Here is a 20138-nt window from a genome sequence, read left to right on the forward strand (position 1 = left end):
GCCCTCTTCCAGGTTATAAATTTAAATGTGTCCTCATATGGTGGAAGGGGATCAGGGATTTCTAGAGCCCCTTTTAGTGATCTACCACCTCCCAAAGGCCCCACCTCCTAATACCATCACTGTAGGAGTTAGGATTTCAACATAGGGATTTGGGGGACCTAAAAATTCAGACCATAGCAATGGGGGGAAAGATAAATTAGGTGGTAATAACTGCTGTGGAGAAAGAGTAGGGTAAGGATAGGAAATGACAGGGACTTGAAGAAGGCAGCATGTTTTATGACATTTCAAAACCTTATGACTAAATTAGAAAAAAAAAACCCTTATGACTTATGAAAAAAGTGAGGGATGAGTCAGGTAGAAATCTGTGGGAGACTGTCCAAGCAAGGTCAAAGTATAGTAGGAGGGCAGGGGAAAAGAAAGGTATTCAGGGGTCAGATCACATGTGTTGTACTATTGTGTAGCAAGGGTGGAGTTTTAAGTTGGGGAAGACAACTGGAATAATCCCAGGAAGTTTTCCTTTTGGGACCTATCAAGCACTTGCACCACAAAAGGAAGACTGTATCTGAATTTATAAATTTTTGTTCAAGGCTGCTTGTGCTGATTATTAGTTTTATTAGAAGGTAACCGAACTACTACTACATATACCACTCATGGCACAGCTTGAGACAGTATCTGTGGGTACCTGCCCAAGCAGCTCTTCTCCCCACCTCTCTGATAGAACCCATTTTGTTCAGGGTATGCTTGGCTCCTCTCACTGATCTCAAAGATGAAATCTTGAATAATATAAACCAGTAGTTCTGAATTGGGGTACTTTGGAAATGCTTGAGAGGCTTAGTTATCACAATGATTGGTAAACACTAGACGCATTTAGTGAGCAAGGGCCAACCAGAGATGCTAATTATCTTCCCCAGCATGCCACAAAACAATCCTTCATAAAGAATTACTGCACACCCCACAAGGTTCCCACCAAGTGGTCGTGTGGCTGAAAATTTGAGCCTATTATTTCTCATATGAAACCTCAAGAAGCTTTTAAAAGGGTGTTAATAAACAATTTTCCAGAAATATAATTATCACATAAACAATCTCAATTTTTAAGAAATAAACTTAAGAAATAATTATTAAAACTAAAGTGAGTTCTAAGATGCAGTCACCTTCCTGGTTCTGAAGTTGTTAGCATGTGATATTTAGAACTACATTAGAGAAATTAGGACAAGGCAACTCACTGAGGATGAAAAAGCAAAACTATAGAAAGAATCTGGGTTCCTGTTACTGAGCCACTGAAATCACCTTAGGACTTAATACTAGACGTGTTTCATTACTGTAAGCCAATTCTGGTTGGACTTATTTAGAGCAGAAAGCAGCCTGGAAATAGGAGGCCTGATTTTCATGTTAGAGATCTAAAGACTATTTCAACATTCCAAACCTTAGATGGGGCTAGGGAGAGAAAAAAAATAAAAGCCTCCTCTGAACCAGACTTGTCTTTGGTGATAATGCTTATTATACCAGCCTTCCCAAGTTTTCAATTTGTTAGAAATTCAAATGCCAGTGTTAGAAAATCCTGTATCGAGGTCAGGGAGTTGGGAAATGTGATTCATGTCATATTCCTGAAGCTAAATCTCAGGGCCTCACCCCTCACAGACAAGAGATCAAAATGCTTTTCCTATTTATTTTTTAAAAAATCCAGAATGGATCAAAAAGAACAGTCATCAGAGATACAGATGCCACTGACACAGGCCAAAGGGTAGCTAGGAAAGTATGCCTTCAGAAAGTTTGGGAGACTTGTGTTTTAGAAGCTGGACCTCACATAAATAGCTAGCTTAGTTTTCCATTGATTCAGCTTCCCCTGCCCTACCTCCCAACATGGCACAGCTAGCTGGCTTGCCTTGCAAGGCCTCAGTTGAAGAACTCCATATACACACAGGCTGGTACAGCAGTACTTAGGTAACTAGAAGGATCTCATCCCCCTATGGTCTCATTCCAGACCCGTCTTCAGTGTGTGAGATGGCTTCACCCCTTTGAAAATACAGCTACTTCAGCACAAAACAACGTTATAACTTTTCCCCCCATCTTACATGCAGCTGAAAAAGAATGACAGGCTAGGGACAGAATACTGTGAACTTTGTACTGTTGGGAATTATCACTTGTTAAATGATCATTAGCTAATGGTCACTAAATTTACATATTCAGGAAATTATATATAGAGTACTGCAAAAACACAGTAGAAGACTGAAGTTTTGCCCATTTCAGCTCAGGAAATCCCTTCACTCCCAAGCATCATAATATGTTGTCCTTTCGACTCCAAAGTTTACTGCTGTTACTGTTTCTCTTCCTTTTGATCTTCCTTTTGCTCCCCAGTGCCAGAACTTCCAGAGCCTTCCCGCTCAGATGCCATCTGTAAGAAAACATTTGAGAATCACTTGTTTCATGTTAAGGGTGACAGTTTGCTCTCTGATGAACTAAAAACGAAAAAGCCATATCCTGCCTGTTCCACTCTCCCAGTTTTAGTGATTTCTTCCCTTTGACCTCACCCTCCCTCCCTCCCTCCCTCCCACCCACCCAACGTAGTCAAGAAGGCAGGAAGAAGGATATTTCCAATTCCAATACTCCCAGTTCCATAAATGGCTATGTAGGAGCCATCAGTGACAGTAATCAAGAGCAGTTACATCAAGTTAGGAGCAAAATATTCATTGAGTAAAACAGCCTTGTACCTTTTTGTATGCCATTTCGAAGAGCTTCAATGATGCTTGCTGAAGGGAAGATGCTGCCTGCCTTATGTTTTCTCCTGTTTCACTGTCTTTTCGAGCGAGGAGCTCCCTCATTTTGGAAATCTCTTCTTTTAGCTTGTGGCACTTAAAAACAAAACAACACCAGACCCTCACTTTTTCTGGTTCTTATCCCATAACACACAGCAGAATGTTTAGAAACATTTTTTAAAAACTAAATTCCTATCAAGACCCACACAGAAAAAATGACCTTCACTGACATTGGTGACGATGCCTCCCAACTTCTTGAGCTATTTTAAAAGAGGGTTTACCTCATCAGCAGGCAATTGGTCCTTGAATTCTTCCATCTTGGTTTCTGTGTCATGAATGATTCCTTCAGCCATATTAACTGCTTCAACTCGTTCCTAAGAGAAATTAAAAATGTAGTATGAATGAAGACTTCCCAATCAACTAGTTGGCTGAATGTCCTCATTAAGAAGACAACATGAAAACTGCTACACACAGTTAACAGAGTATAAACAGTTAAGAGGGAGAAATCACTGTGGTCTGAGATGTCTGTAAGAGGTTTTAGCTGGATGCTGTAACATGAAAATTTTGATATGGGAAGACTGAGAATAAATAAGAAAGGCATTTCACATAGAAGTTATGAGCAAAGTAATCACCTTCTTTCGCCGGTCTTCCTCAGCATACTTCTCTGCATTTTTAACCATATTTTCAATATCATCTTTGCTTAACCCACCGGAAGACTGGATCACAACTGTAGTGAAAAGAAGGCACCTCATTATTTCCCAGGAAAACTATATGCTTCTTCCTCTACTGTATTAAGAAAAAGAATCCTCCTCTTCAAAGTAGCTGTCTTGATGTGCATTATGAAGAAGGGGAATATCCTATTGTTCTAAAATAAGCAGAGGGAAACCAAGGGTCTAAAATATACAGAGAACAACTAACTGTCCTACCTACCAAAACTTCAGCAATCCAGAGGCTCAGTGCTTGCCTTTTTTGGGGGAATAAACACCATACCTTTTAATGTGACACTGATACCTGAGGAGAAAGAGGGCAAAGAGGACCCATCATCCTCCCCTGAGGCTAAGGGAAAAGATAATGCCCAATCTAGAGGGTCTAGTTCCCAACAGAGAGAAGTCCCTCACCTCACTCTTACAGTCTTAATAAATAAGAGTACTTACTCTGCTGCTCGCGTCCTGTACCCTTATCTTTGGCAGAAACATGTACAATCCCATTGGCATCAATGTCAAATGTAACTTCAATCTGAGGGACTCCACGAGGGGCTGGGGGAATCCCAATCTAGAATAAATAAATACCAGAGTAAGCTCCTCTCACAAAGGGGTCCAGTGCTCTATTTCCAAAACCTATACGGTCTTCTGGGGAAGAAATTACTTGGTTTCTGGGAGGAACAAGTGAAACTTTCACTTAAATGTACAAAAACATGAGTTTGTCGGTGAGGGTGGTAATTTTATTGCTGCTTGAAATAAACAGGACTCATACTAGTGAAGGCTGGCTATAGCAAGTAACCACAGTGGCTTTATGTACCTAAGGATACACAATGCGTGAAGAGTAAACTTTTCCATCATTCATCCCAACAAGCAATAAGCGATGCTGACTAGAAGCCAGTAACAAGGGACTTCCCTGGCGGTCCAGTGGTTAAGACTCTGCACTTCCATTGCAGAGGGCACAGGTTCAATACCTGGTCAGGGAACTAAGATCCCACATGCCACAGAGCATGGCCAAAAAAAAAAGACGACGATGACAAAGTAGCAGCAGTATCAAATGTCTTTAAAAGTAGTAAAATAGTAATCAGGAATTTCTTCTAATAAGCACTGTTTATGAACATTTCCCTGGCTTTTACAAGCTTCTTTATTTAGTTCCTAAGGCACAAGAAGCAGGGCTTTCAGGTAAAAACTGAAGCCATGGTTATCCAGTTGCAGAATTCATTTGAATACTATGCTAAGATAACACAGACTACATCTGTCAGCAGTTTATGGTAACATTAGGGGTTAGAATAGTGTAACTTCACCATAAAAAAATGAACATAACATTCATGATTCCCAATACCTACCAAAGTAAACTGTCCAAGAAGTTTGTTGTCTCCAGCCATCTCTCTTTCACCCTGACACACTTTAATCTCCACTTGAGTCTGTCCATCAGCAGCTGTAGAAAACACCTAGGGAGAAAAAGGAAACTTGCTGGGTTGGCAGCCTGATTTTTTTTTTCCCCAGCCTATTCCCCCTTACAAAGTGCAACAAACCAAAGGAAGAAATTCACCTCCCAACACTGGAAGAATCCTAATGTACACTATGTTCAGAACAAAGGCTTATGTCTTTACAGAGAACAGGAGTAGGATTAGCACAGCAAAAGGGCATACAATAGCTATTGTTTTCAGCTAAGCAAAGGCATTGTACAAAGATGCAGCATTAGCACAGAAGGCCTCAAGAGAAGGAGCTATAAAAAGCGAGATGTTGAAACATGCTCATCCAAAGAAATGGGTCAGAGAGAGGACATTTATTTTATGCTCATAGTCACAGGAAATCACCACACACTTCAGAATGATGTGTTGGCAATACGTCACTTCACACATAGCAATAGCCATAGTTCTTTCAGAAAAACACCAAACCTGAGAAAGGAAATAATTCTTAATCTAAGACCAAGCCATTGTCCAAATAACCCTGGCTTGATATCTCAGAACCCCTATCGTTCTCCAGGAAGACAAGCAAACTCCCTTAGTCTCAGCCACGCCATTCTTTTTACTGCCTTTGAGAACAGAAGAGTATAGGAATTCAGTCTCAAATAATGAGGCTCCTTCTGGCAATTATTATCCTGAGAAGGAGAGACTACTGATGACTTCCCTAAAATTATCTCCACTGGCTGACAGAAAGAGAACTTTTCTAGGAACAAAAGAGAACAAAGGACAAGATTCTTACCACCCCTCCATATTCAACTAGTATGGACTGCAAAACAAAAAGGAAAGTTTTCTAGGAAAAGCTCACAGAAGTGGCTACAATCACATCCTCACAGAACCTAGTATCTCTGTGACAAAGTAGGGTGGGGTGGCTTTTACCTGGCTCTTCTTGGTTGGAATAGTGGTGTTCCTGTTAATAAGCTTGGTGAAGACACCTCCCAGAGTCTCAATACCCAGAGACAGGGGAGTGACATCCAAGAGTAGCACATCTGTGACATCACCAGCCAACACACCTCCCTGAATGGCAGCTCCAATGGCCACAGCCTCATCAGGATTGACAGCTTTACTTGGGGCTCGGCCAAAGAGATCCTGCACAGTCTGCTGAACCTGAGCACCAAGAAAAAAGAACCTTGTCACTCACTACTCAGGGCAGTTGCCTGAGAAGAGGAGAGTAGCACGTGTGTCCTGAGACCCCACCAGGTCTCAGGACAGGGTGCTTCAGATCCAAGAACGTTTACTCAAATTATTTTGTAGTTGAGTTCTTGTTAATGAGTTAAATATATTATTTGGTTACACATATACTTTACTCTTGAGTATCTCATTCATAGCCCTTTTAAATTTGGGAACAATTTGCCTAAATTTTTTTATCTGGTTTCAAGCAACACATCAAATTAGAAATACAAGGTACAAGGCAAGGGGACTTAGTTTGTATAGTCCAAGTCCTCTTCTACATATCAACTAAAAATCAGCTTAACAGAAGCAGTAGTAATTCAATACTGGTGCAAGTATGAGGCATGTTTTCCCCTCCTGCTTATTTTACTAATGCTAGGAAAAAGTTCTATTTGAGTAACATCTGGGATAATTTGTTAACATAAAAATATCTGCCTGGTTCAAAGCCTCTCCTTTTCACTTCAGATTTATTGTATGCATCATTTTCCTAAGCACAAGTACTCCAAAGGAAAAATTATGAAAATCAAGGCCCAAGATAGTTCTGTTCAAGCTATAAAGCAAGAATTACACCATCAACAGGTTCTGTGCTCAGTTATTAGTTTTCCACACACCTGTCTTTTCAGAATGATGTGTTGATAAAATGCATCATTGCACAAATCTGTTGAAGAGATGCCTTTAGAAACCCCAAACACTATACTGCAAAACATGTCCAAAATTGCCCATAGAGGCTAGTTAATACCAGGATGTTAAACTGTCTCTGACCGCAAACTTTGTTTCATTCCTAAAAATTCTATAAAACTGAAGTTCAGGATCCTCCTTGCTACTACCCCAAAGACATTCCCCCCTTTCCTAATCCTTTTTTTAAAATACACTTTAAGAACTCTTTAGCAAGGGCACAAATTCATCCGTCTTTCAGGTCAGCGTGGTAGAAAGGCCACATATTCATGTCCCTACACAACATAAGCCATATGTTATGTCCTAATAAATCATTATGTGTTGGCCCTCTCTGCGCTCTATGTCAAGAATTCCATGGGTCCTTACCTTGGGCATCCTAGTCATGCCACCAACCAGAATCACTTCTCCTATGTCACTTTTGCTGACTTCTGCATCTTGCATGGCTTTTTGGCATGGAGCTATGGTCCTTTTGATTAGATCAGTAACAATCCCCTCAAACTGAGCCCGGGTCAGCTTCATATTCAAATGCTTGGGTCCAGAGGCATCCATTGTAAGGTATGGCAAATTGATGTCAGTCTGCAAAGGAAGCAGGGAGACCAGTAGTGAAGTCTCTTTATTACTTCAATTAAAGACTATACCCTAGGAAAGGAAGACTCTGAAAGCCACAGTGAGGGTCAGACACTTTAAATGAATGGCCACCAAAGACAGTGACTCTTTAAGATTCAACCTCTTATCTTCCCAGAAGTAAACACTATAAATCTGTTATTAACAATGGAGAAAGGAATAGAGAAGCAGGAAAAATCCCCATTCAGGTGAAGAACAGTCTGTCCTGCTATTAAAAATATATTAAGGGGCTTCCCTGGTGGCGCAGTGGTTGAGAGTCTGCCTGCCAATGCAGGGGACACGGGTTCGTGCCCCGGTCTGGGAAGATCCCACATGCTGCGGAGCGGCTAGGCCCGTGAGCCATGGCCGCTGGGCCTGCGCATCTGGAGCCTGTGCTCTGCAACGGCAGAGGCCACAGCAGTGAGAGGCCCGCATACCACCAAAAAATATATATATATATATCTATATATATATATATTAAGAATCACACTACTGTGTTCTTTTACCAAGTTTTAAAAAATTTCCTTGCACATTAAGAAAAATGTGAAAGGTATGCTCTGAACCAAATAATCTGCCACTAAACCAGGGCTTTGCAAGTTTCAGGAAGATGGTTAAGAAAGCTACAACAAAAATGCTAAAGAGAAGTACAAGGACTGACTACTGCTATCACATCCCCAGAGAGTAGCTAACACTGCTACCGTCACACCATGTAACATACAGTATTTAATAAGCCTAAAATCCTGATAAGGCATGGATTAAGAATATTTAGACTAACAAAACTCATTACTAAACATGCAGAAACAGATGTCTCGGGGTGAACCCCCAGGAAAAGAGTTTGTGCATGCTGCCCCTCAAACTTCACAAAGCAAGGCCAACAGGGAATAAAGACTGAAGGGAGCAAATCCTTAACCAGCTTTCTTCAGGTAGAGTACCCTGGACAGATAAGTGCTTTACAGGGAAAATCAACACATCTTTTGTAAATGATACTGGATATAGTTTCAAGAACACCAATAACAATTTTCTCTTTCTTTGCAAAATGTTAACAAACCGCATCAGTAAATAAAATTATCTATAGTAATGCAATCCAACAGAACTTTCTGTGGCAATGGGAATGTTCTCTATCTCTGCTTTTCGATCCAGCAGACACTAGTCACATGTGGCTGAATACTTGAAATACAGCTAGTGGAACTGAGAAATGGAATTCTTAAAAATTGTATTTAATTTTAAATAGCCACATGTAGTTACCGTATTAGTGCAGTTCTATATGCTATAATGACCAGGTGAAAAACTCCAGGGTTCTCCACCCTCGAAAGCCAGTTCCACCATGAAGTTCTGTCCCTCTTCTCTCTCAATTCCAACCATGTATCTCTCACTACCACACTCTGGTCCAAGTCCTTCCTCTCTCACCACCTGGTGTGCTGCAATAGCCTCCCAACATTTTCCCACACCCACTCAGGCTGCCACAAAGAGCACTCCACCTCAGAGTGCTTTCACCAAATCTGACCATGTTACTGGCCCACCTTAAAAATTTTCAGTTGTCTGTTGTCATTATCTCAGGAAAGATACCAAATCCCCAATCTATAAAGCCTCTAGCCTTATCTTCTATGCTCCTCCTGCCAGTCTAGTCTGTACTTCAGCCACACTGACCCTTACTCAGGTCTTTACCCGAGAACCTCATACTTGCCTGACCCTTTATCTCTTCCTGATTAACTCACCTTACAGAAGCTCTCCTAATTATGTCAAACACCTGTCAGGTTCCTTTATTATAAATCTAACTTTGCCTTTTTAAAAAAACAAAATACATGCATACATTTAGAATACCACTTACTATTTACTACGCGTTGTCCTAAGCATGTTATATGTATTAATTTACTAATCCTCTCAACTCTAAGGGGGAATGGAACACTAATTATCCTCATTTTATAGAAAACAGAAATGTTAAGTAATTCATTCAAAGTCACACAGCTAATAAGTAATGAAATAAGGACTTCATCTCCACCAGTCTGCTTGCAGAGTAACTCTTTTTTTTAAAAATTTATTTATTTTTTTGGCTGCGTTGGGTCTTCTCTGGGTGCAGCAAGCGGGGTCTACTCTTCATTGCGGTGTGCGGGCTTCTCATTGCGGTGGCTTCTCTTGTGGAGCACAGGCTCTAGGTGCATGGGCTTCAGTAGCTGTAGCACGCGGGCTCTAGAGCGCAGACTCAGTAGTTGTGGCGCACGGGCTTAGTTGCTTTGCGGCATGTGGGATCTTCCTGGACCGGGGCTCGAACTCGCGTCCCCTGCATTGGCAGGCAGATTCTTAACCACTGTGCCACCAGGGAAGCCCCAGAGTAACTCTTAACCTCTACATTACTTCTGATGTTTACTAATATAATGTTCTCGGGCTTCCCTGGTGGCACAGTGGTTGACAGTCCACCTGCCGAAGCACGGGACACGGGTTCGTGCCCCGGTCTGGGAAGATCCCACATGCCGTGGAGCAGCTGGGCCCGTGAGCCATGGCCGCTGGGCCTGCGCATCCGGAGCCTGTGCTCCGCAATGGGAGAGGCCACAACAGTGAGAGGCCTGCGTACTGCAAAAAAAAAAAAAATAGTGTTCTCATTAGTGTCCACCTCCCCAAACCACATTATAAACTCAAGGGTAATAAATGCTTCTATAAATTTAACCTACAGACTTACAATCACACATGCACAAACATTAATGTACAAGGGTGGTCAATACACCTTGCTATAATAGCAAAATGGTGGAAAACAATCCAAATATCTATTAATAGGATAGAGCCACAGTAAAACTAACCAACGTCCCGTTTCATACAGTGACAACCCCTGGGAAGAATTATAAGCTATCCTCTGGTACTGCCACATATTTCAGCCCCAACCATCGTGCTGCAAATTCTGACAGCAGGACAAGGGAATACCATCAACTTCATGGATGACCCTGTACAGCTTTGTCACTCCTTATAGCTGCTATTAAAAAGAAAAAAAAAAAAAAAAGAAAAAAAAAATCCAGATGTGACTGAAGGTCACCCACTTTACCAACACAATGACAGATGCTATAAATACCTCTTCCCTTCCCAGAGTGCTAAAGTTGCTCCAGTTCTGAAAGATGAAGCCTCCCTTTGCCTTAACCACTAAGAACAGAATAACAGTATGTTAGGTCCGTGTCAGGGATATAGCAAGATGGCAGGAGATCTAATTCCAGGTTCTCAGGTGGCAGCAGGAAAGCAAATCATAACCTCTGATTTGGGTGCTTCAGCTCACCCATAAAAAACATAATGCTCCTTTGCTAATGGAAAGGCTTTTTATCACCAACCAGAAAGCTGTTAAAAGAAATCTGACTGACATTATGCCAATTAGAATATGCTATTCGAGTAAACTCAGGCTGAAAAGATCCATCAAGACTGGTGGAATTTGTCCACGTCTCACCTGCACAGATGAAGAGAGTTCACACTTGGCCTTCTCAGCGGCTTCCCGAACCCTTTGAAGCGCCATGTTGTCTTTGGTCAAATCAACCCCTGTCTACAAAGTGAAGACACACAATATATTAATGTTAAGAAAATAAATGCTACTTAAATTGCAGTGGTAAGGTGTAACAAAACAAAATAGAGCCATACCGTTATAAACAAGCAGAAATTACTTATTGCCTTTAAAAATCTATAGGAAAAAAGAAGACCTACTTTGAAAAAGAAATATGTGTCTGGAGTTAGAGAATGAACTGTTCTCAGTTCTTTCCAGCTGTAGAATTCTAGCTCAAAAAAGGAGTTCCCATAATTCCTTTTCCAAAGTTTGCTTTACACCACTTCCCTTTTATATAAGATCTACTTTAATACCTGTTTTTGCTAACCAAATGAAATCTAAAAAGGATTTTCACTTTTACAAAAAAGGCAAAAAGGACAAATAATGTTCAGCGTTTGCTTTGCAGCGAGCCATTACAGAGGCAGTGTGCACCCCAAGCTCCTTCCCCAGTAACTACACTTATTTGAGCACCAAACCACCACCATAGCTTTGAACTGTCTGTGAGCATACAACCATTTATGTTGTGCATCCGTTAGCAAAATGTGTAGCTTCACGACATTTCAGCTTATCAAAAATTTCGCAGGCTCAATTTTCAGATAGTGAGGGAAACCTACACAGTCATCCCTTGGTATCTGTGAGGAATTGGTTCCAGCAACCCCTGTCAAATGCGGATACCCCAAATCCAAAGATATTCAAAGTCTCTTATATAAAATGCCATAGTACTATTGTACACCAGGTGCTATAGCCTTTTTTTTTTTTTTTTTTTTTGCGGTACGCGGGCCTCTCACTGTTGTGGCCTCTCACAGGCTCCAGACACGCAGGCTCAGTGGCCACGGCTCACGTGCCCAGCCGCTCCGCGGCATGTGGGATCCTCCCGGACCGGGGCACGAACCCATGTCCCCCGCATCGGCAGGCAGACTCTCAACCACTGTGCCACCAGGGAAGCCTGCTATAGCCTTTTGTTGTTTGTTTCCAATTTGAAGCTACGATAACCAGAATAGTTCAGAGCACCCATGGAACTACAATGCAATTTCAGTGGCCTATTCAACACTCTCTTAAGGGAAAAAAAAATCGTAAAACAAAGCAAATAGCAGTCCAAACAAAGAAATTCTCAGTATTCCAATGTGTACGTATTAACCACACTGGTAACTAACCTCTCTTTTGAACTCCTTCACAATGTGACGCAGCAAGGCCTGGTCAAAGTCTTCACCACCTAAAAAAGTGTCTCCATTGGTGGATTTCACCTCAAATACTCCTTTCTGGATTTCCAGTATGGAAATATCAAAAGTTCCACCACCTAAATCATATACGGCAATGCTAGAAAGGAAAAAGGCCGTCAGGAACAAAACTCATCACAGCGCATGGATTTCAGTAACCAAACCAACATAAATTTGGCTATTTCCCCCCCAGGTATAATTATGAAAGTTGATGACTGCATAAGTGATGTATGTCTTAACAGGTGGCCCTAATAGCAACATGTAAAACATACATACAGTTAAAATGAAATGTTAAAAAGCAAAAACCACTCTTTTGGATGAATACTTGCCAACAGGCATACCAAGGGGAAAAAATGACCACAGCCAGTACTTTAAAAAGAAAACGTAATCAAGGGACAATCTTGAAATGAATGAAAAACACAGACCATAAAAGCCTTGGGAAAAGGTCAAGGCAGTACATTTCCAGTCTAAGTATAAGGCTCAATCACCATGAAATCAAGATGATGATTTAGGGTAAGTTTCAAGGTTCCATGCACTTAAGTCTCACAAATCTAGGTGGAATTCACTGCACAAACTTACATTTTGTCTTCTGATTTGTCTAGACCATAGGCCAGAGCAGCCGCTGTGGGTTCATTAATTACCCGAAGCACATTTAGTCCAGATATCTGGCCAGCATCCTTAGTGGCCTATAAAAAAAGGAAAAAGCATTTTCCACCGTGTCCCAGGTACCATTAATTTCCTGAATAAAAATGCTAATTGGGGGGCTTCCCTGGTGGCAGCAGTGGTTAAGAATCCTGTTGCCAATGCAGGGGACAAGGGTTCGAGCCCTGGTCCAGGAAGATTCCACATGCCGCAGAGCAACTAAGCCCGTGCTCCACAACAAGAGAAGCCACAGCAATGAGAAGCCCACATACCGCAATTAAGCATAGCCCCCGGTCGCTGCAAATAGAGGAAGCCCATGTGCAGCAACCAAGACCCAATGCAGCCAAAAATAAATAGATAAAAACAAATTATTAAAAATGATAATTAAACTCACCTGTCTCTGAGAGTCATTGAAATACGCTGGGACGGTGATCACAGCATTTTTTGCTGTATGCCCCAAGTAATTTTCTGGAAAAGCAATCAATGAAAATCATTCATGAGACCCTATCAGATGAAACAGGCTACAATTACTAATGTAGCCTAACAACCTGTGTCACTCTCTTGAGGTCACAAACAGCACCCAATAGTTTTTTAACATATGACCTAACATGAAGAGACCTTGTAGGAAAACACTCCAATTTAAAAAACCCAAGATCTCACCTTTAACATGTTAGTGAAGGCTCACCAGCTACAATGACCTAGTTTTAGATTTAAAAGAGCCACTAGTTTCTTAAATGGGAAGTTTTATCTAACAGATACAAAAACTTAATGTGTAGTCTTTTGATTTCCCTTCTGGAAAAAAGAAACAAGCAAGCCACCATTAGGAAAACTTGGAAGAGAAATTCAATTTGTAGGGAAAGAGTAATAAAGTTTTGCCATTCCTAGGTATTCTGTATAAAAGCCACTGCAGACTCATCCAAAGGACACTGAAGTATGGAAGCCAGTGATCTCAGAGGAATCATGCTGTTCTCTAAATTTTCCCAGATATGAACTAAGCTATCTCACCTGCAGTCTCTTTCATCTTCATCAACACAAATGCTCCAATCTGACTTGGGGAATAGAGTTTTCCATGAGCTTCAACCCAGGCATCGCCATTAGAGGCACGGACAATTTTAAAAGGAACATTTTTACTGAAAGACACAAAAATTGTACTGAAGAAACATGCCAGCCCAACCTACCATGAGGTTACCATACACCATGAAAGCCCATCTTCCACCCCAAGAGATCCATGGCCAACAAATGAGAACTTCAGGAATTTGTTTAATGAAAACCTTTAGAAAGCACCCATTAACATGTAAAAACGTCTTGATGAATTGAAACATGAACATTCTTCTCACCAAAAATGTATGCAGCTGCTTTGGAAAGCGGTAACATATAGGTATATATGATCTAGCAATTCCATTACTAGATGTCTACCCAAGAGAAATGAAAATACATGTCCACACAAAAACCTATACACAGGGCTTCCCTGGTGGCGCAGTGGTTGAGAGTCCGCCTGCCAATGCAGGGGACACGGGTTCATGCCCCGGTCTGGGAAGATCCCAAATGCCGTGGAGCGGCTGGGCCCGTGAGCTACGGCCGCTGAGCCTGCGCGTCTGGAGCCTGTGCTCCGCAATGGGAGAGGCCACAACAGTGAGAGGCCCGCGTACTGCAAAAAAACAAACAAAAAAACAAAAAAAAACCCTATACACAAAGCATTATTCATATTAGCCAAAAAGTGGAAAGAACCCAAATGCCCATTAACAAACAGATAAACAAAATGCAGTATGTATGCATACAATGGGATATTATTTGGCCATAAAAAGGAATGAAATACCAATACACGCCACAACAAGGATGAACCTTGAAAACATTTGATCAGTATCAAGATGGCGCCTATGCCTTTATCTACCTTATGTGTTTAACGCCAATTTATGTGGTCCAGAAATGACTAGCCAGATGTTCATGTATCATGTCACACATAGCAAAGACCTAATCTGTGAAGGCAAAATTGAATTTTTTGAAGGATACCCTTTTGGCAGGAGCAGGGCCTGTACCAAGAGATCCTGCTGGTAAGATTCATCTATTTAGCCTTTGCATATAAATACATTTTTGCTATTACTCACATGTCTTTTTGAACTTCTGGGTCATCATATCGCCGGCCAATGAGACGCTTGGTAGCATAGAACGTGTTGTTTGGGTTGGTGACAGCCTGTCGCTTGGCCGGCATGCCAACAAGTCGCTCACCATCTGCTGTAAAGGCTACAACTGAAGGGGTGGTTCTGGCACCTTCAACATTCTCTAGCACCTAAAACTCCCAAGATAGGACAGAGAATGAGGTTCCAGTCACCACTACTGTCTTTGTACCAATCATTTAAGACACAAAACAAATATTAAAGAACAGTACTAATGGGCATACTTTTCTGCTCTGTGAATGCTGATATAGTAAGCAACTACTATTGCAGATTCAAACAACCTACAACTAAGAACATCCAAGAAACAGGAATAAATATAAATCACATCTTTCATACTCAATGTTTGGACAACGTAATCTTTCCTTCCATACGGAGAGTTAAATCTACTTCTGATTTTTTGGTGATGCCTACAAGTTTCAGGCATTAAAAAAAACTGCCAACAAGGAATTCAAAAATCCAGGTGCTCCAAATATTCTTGAAGAGAACCAGGTGGGAATAAAGATTTCACAAACAAAGGAGCAACAGCCTCTACTTCCTCCAGAAGGAAGTAAAAAACATGCCTTACTTAGGATGCAGCCTATGCATTATTTGGAGCTCCACTTGCTTCTAGACTGTTCCTGCACCTTTAGCCTTTGTTTAACTGACTTACAAAAAAGCAGAACGTTAATTACAGAAGTAATCAACAGCACAAGTCATCCCAATGGGTCCTAATGGTAACTTAGTAGTCTTACATCTATACTAGGACACACTTAAATCCTGGGAAGTCAAATCCATTCATTTATTACCAGCATACAATTAAGCACAAAGATTCACCTCACAAGAGTCTTAAGAGTTTAAAAGCAGCTTTGAAAATGTCCCTTATCTAAGCCAAAGGACGCAGAATTCTGAATTGTGTACTGGTTACCACTACATGATCCAGAGCTTCCAATCATGCTCACCTTTGCTTGTTTACCTTCCATAACTGCCACACAGGAGTTGGTAGTACCCAAATCAATACCAACAACTGCTCCCTTGATTGCTTCTGATCTATAAGACATTTAAAACAATGCTATGATTAATTATCTTAACAGTGATCTCCAAAATGGTTGTAGAAAAACATAAGAAAACAATATTTGTTACTGTGGCAAAATGCATACTCTATAAATAAAGTTAGCTGTGTCTTTTTTTCTGAGTGAAGTAATTAATCACAAATTTAGAGACCACTGCCCTTAACGCTAAAGGAAATGAAATTATACTTACGCATAGTCCCGCCTTGAAACAATTCTAAAAGCTTCATGACTAAAGCCATTCCAGCCATCCTTAAAAACAAACAAAAAAAGGATCAGCCATGAACTACACATGAAAACTTGCGCTTGTTTTAATTATTCTTCTGAAGAATACATCAAAGGTTGAGACTTTCATTCTGTTCACTGAGTGGTTACCATGTATAAAATATACTGAAATAAAATATTTCATATCTAAGAGACATTATGGTACTGAAACAAACAAGCCTAATAAAGTACAAATTTTCCCAATGAAATCAGAGAAATAAATTGATATAAAATTATATTGAATTACATTACCAAAGGGTCTCTCAACCTTGGCACTATTGATTTTGAACAAAATCTTTGTTGGGAGCTGGGCCGTTCTATGCACTGCAGAATGTTTAGCATCAACTTGGGCCTTTACAACTAGAACCTAGTAGTAGCATGGCTACCCAGGTTGTGACAACCAAAATTATTTCCAGACTGTGCCAAATATCCCGTGGAGAAGCAAAAATACATTAAAATACTACTCAATTTCATCATCAGGAGCAGTGTCTACCTAAGACCCACATATGTTACGTGTTGCAGGTACAGATTTAACTTAATCAGAGACATTTCCCCTGACCTTGACAAGCTGCTGCTTTAAGGGAACTAGAATTGGGAATTTTGTGAAGTCAGTTTACGAGGGAAAAAAAAAAAATGTCAGGAGTGGCTTCCCATCAGTGTCAAAGACCTTTATTACAATCTCATCTCAGGCTACTTCCAAGTCTTCTTTTACCCAACCTGAGAGCAAAGAAACACAATTCCTGTTTCCCCAAAAGGTATGTTTTTAGTCTTACACGATAATGAACAACTATTCCATGGCCTTTTCCTGATTTGCTCATTTTTTCTGAAATAACGGAGAACAAAATTCTGGGGCGCTAACTAGTCAAATGTTTGTAAGCAAGAAAATCAGAGCTTGATTTTTAATTTACTGCTCAGATGCTCTTCCTTCCTTCGTTGTATCATAGCAACGGGGTCCTCGCACACTCTGCATTTCACGGCGAACAATCGTCCTTCTACTCAAGACCAAAACTGTAATCGTCTCAAAAGGACTAATCAAGACCACTGCCCGCTACTCGATGAGATAAAACTCTAGGCTCCCAAGGAGTGTGACTCAGCAGGGCCTGAAACAGGAACGCAAAACCCTGAATGAGGCCTTGAACCGGCAGCAATGAATACTGAACGTCCATTATTTTCCGTCTCTCCCCGAGGATTCTGACCCCGAAGGCCGCGGCCTGCCGCACTGAGTCCCAAGGCCGTGAGCCCCTCGGGGAAGGCCCAGCAGTCCCTTACCTGGTGGCGGGCGGCTGGGGGGCCCCGGGAGGCTGCGGCGCCGACAAGACGAGCTACTGCGGCTCGGCTGGCGCTTATCATGGCTGCTAAATGGTGGAAATACGAGACAGCAAACACGCGCTCCGGCCACCGAGAATTGCGCGGCGCAGCGATGCTAGCGCTTCTGGAAACCTCCAACTACGTGAGGTGGGGGGCGGGGTTTGATCGCTGCGGCCTGGAAGCCCGCTCTTCCGCTGAGGCGCCGCCCGCGCCGCCTGATAAGATAATACCTGAACGCTGCTTCCGGAGTCAGGGCCTATGGCTAATACGCTTCGGGGCATGATGGCAGGTTAAAGCGTGTCCTCCCGTGCCAGCTGCGGCAGGTCTGGGCTCCGTGACAGACCAGGAGGCTAAAAGCGGTATAAGGCAGAACCGTGGACAACCCTGGTCCTCGGAGGCAGAAAAGACTCAAGGTCACACGGGATAAATTGCGAACAGTCTCCTTGCGTCAGTTGCCTGAGAGGAGGGGCCTGTTGCGCCTGCGCAACTGGGATCCTACTGAGGGCCTGGAGCGCATGTGCGCAGGGAGCGGCGGAGACCGGGGAGGAGTCTAACTAGAGCTGTCATAGGACGCTCCAGCTCACGTGAGTTTGGTCCCAGCGTTGCCCTGGGAGAGCCCCGGGCGGATACACGCTCTACGCGAGTTGACGTTTCCTCCTCGAGGAGGGCGCCATTTTGTACTGCGCCTTTGTTCAGCGAGCACCTGGGGTTCAAAATCTTGGTAGTTCAGCCTCGTCATTTCTTCGTCTTCTGACCGGTTGTTGCTATTGCAGTAACTTGAAATAAACCTACATATGCAGACTTTCGACAAATTCTTTCAGAGTTTTACCACAGAGACCTTGGGTTTTGAACTACTAAAGCAGCCCTTCATTCTGACAGAGCATTGGGTTGCCTTAGGCTAATTATCTTGCAGACCATCCCGAGAAAAAATACCTGAGCTCAGGATCTTACCTGCCCAGGTTTGCTCTGAAGCAGAGCAGGACCCTGTGGGCCCACTTGGGCACAAAAGCCTTTCTGTGTACCCCATTTATTGTTTGTAGGAAATAGGCTTCATTCAGCCTCTTTGATTGTCCCTTAGTTCCAAAAGCCAGATTCAAGCAGTTGCTAATCTGGGAAGGGAAACAAGGGAGGCGCAGTCAGGAAGCAATAGTGCAGCCCTGGCTCAGGGTCCTGGTTTGCAGTCAAGGACTATACATAATAATATCTGTGAGTTCTGTGGAAACTATCCCCTGCCCAAATGGAGGATGGTAACTTCAGGCTGAGGGCAAGATTCCTGGAGTGCTGCCCTGTTACCTCACCACCAACCGGTCAGAAGAAAGTCACACGCCCTGCACCTCTCACCCCCAAATTTTGCATATAAAATCTTCCCCCAAAACCATCAGGGAGTTAGGGGATTTTTTTAGAGCATAAGCCACCCATTCTCCCTGTTTGGCCCTGCAATAAACCTTTCTCTGCTCGAAACTCTGATGTTTTGGTTTGTTTGGCCTCACTGTAAGTCAGGCACATGAACTTGTGTTCAGTAACAGCTCCTCAGGCCCATCTCAAAACCTTGTTGCTTGGGACAGATGGCGTGGGTTCTGTAACAAGATGCCACTGACCTCTCTGCTGTGACCACTTTCAGATTTGTAAGAAAAAGAATTAATTCATCGATTCAACAAATATGTCTTGGAATGCCTTGATTTTAGAAATGAAGTAATTTGTCCTTAAAGTCTCAAAGTCCAATTTCAAAAGAGAAAGATGCTCCACTGTTAAGTGACCACCACTGTGTGAGGAATTATGAAGGAAATTTGGGGGGAAGTTTAGGAGGGAAAGAAGATAGCTGAGTTCACATTGTGAGGGGGGAGGGAAGTGGGAGTAAGAAAATAAAAAGTCAAACATAATATTGCTTATAGATTATACAGATCCTAAAAAAAAAAGTACCCTCACCTTTTTATTTGTTAGTTGTCATTATATTATCTTTACTTGTCTACTTCATACTTTAATTTCTCTTGTTTTCTTAATTCCCTCAGAGGTGGACTTTCCTGAGGTCATCCAAGTTACAGTCTAATGGCCCCTATTTTAAAGAGATTTGTATGCTAAAACAATATACTGATGCTAAAGAACATGGAGGGGGGAGGGATAAATTGAGAGATTGGGATTGAGATATACACACTACTATATATAAAATAGATAACTAATAAGGACCTACTGTATAGCACAGGGAACTCTACTCAATACTCTGTAATGACCTATATGGGAAAAGAACTAAAAAAGAGTGGATATATGTATAACTGATTCACTTTGCTGTACACCAGAAACTAAACATTGTAAATCAACTATACTCCAATAAAAATTATTTTTAGAAAAATAACATAGAAACATAGAGAGGAGTGACAAATAAATAATATTAAACATGGAAGCAAAATAGAAATTGAAAACTTCACATCCCTACCTTGCATATGATAAAGAGGGAGGAGGGCAAGTGGAGTAATTGGAATAACTGCATTCTCCTCACTTCCCTCTTTTCTCTACTGGTTCTCTTTAGAATTTGCTTTTTTTCCTTCTTGTTGCATATACTTAAAAACTGCACAGTGTTAATCAAAAGAATCCTGGAATCAAATGGTGTTAGCTA

The 20138-nt window shown here is 41.8% G+C and overlaps 1 protein-coding gene, 2 long non-coding RNA genes and 1 other non-coding gene across 5 annotated transcripts in view; 2 read left to right on the forward strand and 2 right to left on the reverse strand.

Annotated features, from left to right (window-relative positions):
- Positions 1 to 20138, forward strand: part of LOC137221725 (uncharacterized) — a 135842-nt gene that overhangs the window by 9450 nt on the left and 106254 nt on the right. Inside the window, exon 3 of one of the 2 annotated variants that reach the window (XR_010942131.1) lies at positions 17164 to 17377. The exons of the other annotated variant lie outside the window; for it this stretch is intronic. This is a non-coding gene — a long non-coding RNA (uncharacterized lncRNA). Of the gene's footprint in view, positions 1 to 17163; positions 17378 to 20138 lie in introns of those variants that run through there. 2 annotated transcript variants of the gene reach the window in all.
- On the reverse strand, positions 1653 to 17688 carry HSPA9 (heat shock protein family A (Hsp70) member 9). The gene is made up of 17 exons (XM_067731883.1): positions 17489 to 17688; positions 16149 to 16207; positions 15848 to 15935; positions 14841 to 15022; positions 13741 to 13865; positions 13130 to 13203; positions 12673 to 12779; positions 12031 to 12193; positions 10787 to 10879; positions 7129 to 7338; positions 5797 to 6024; positions 4798 to 4902; positions 3908 to 4025; positions 3386 to 3480; positions 3035 to 3127; positions 2709 to 2849; positions 1653 to 2392 (listed from the first exon to the last, which is right to left on the reverse strand). The coding sequence occupies exons 1-17, from the start codon at positions 17567 to 17569 to the stop codon at positions 2315 to 2317; spliced, it is 2040 nt and encodes a 679-aa protein (XP_067587984.1). The 5' UTR covers positions 17570 to 17688; the 3' UTR covers positions 1653 to 2314.
- Positions 6671 to 6741, reverse strand: LOC137222867 (small nucleolar RNA SNORD63). Its single transcript, XR_010942644.1, has one exon. It is a non-coding gene; the product is annotated as a small nucleolar RNA SNORD63 (small nucleolar RNA).
- LOC137221726 (uncharacterized) lies at positions 12694 to 16073 on the forward strand. The gene is made up of 2 exons (XR_010942133.1): positions 12694 to 12818; positions 12903 to 16073. It is a non-coding gene; the product is annotated as an uncharacterized lncRNA (long non-coding RNA).

Source organism: Pseudorca crassidens, chromosome 3, assembly GCF_039906515.1.
Source record: "Pseudorca crassidens isolate mPseCra1 chromosome 3, mPseCra1.hap1, whole genome shotgun sequence".
NCBI lineage: Eukaryota > Metazoa > Chordata > Mammalia > Artiodactyla > Delphinidae > Pseudorca > Pseudorca crassidens.

Coding starts and splice junctions, on each gene's coding strand:
- HSPA9 (XM_067731883.1), bottom strand. CDS start 17,569: ATGATAAGCGCCAGCCGAGCCGCAGTAGCTCGTCTTGTCGGCGCCGCA. Junction 13,204..13,740: donor GAAGATGAAAGAGACTGCAG/GTGAGATAGCTT, acceptor TTGCTTTTCCAG/AAAATTACTTGGGGCATACA. Junction 7,339..10,786: donor AACTCTCTTCATCTGTGCAG/GTGAGACGTGGA, acceptor CTTCCTTTGCAG/ACTGACATCAATTTGCCATA.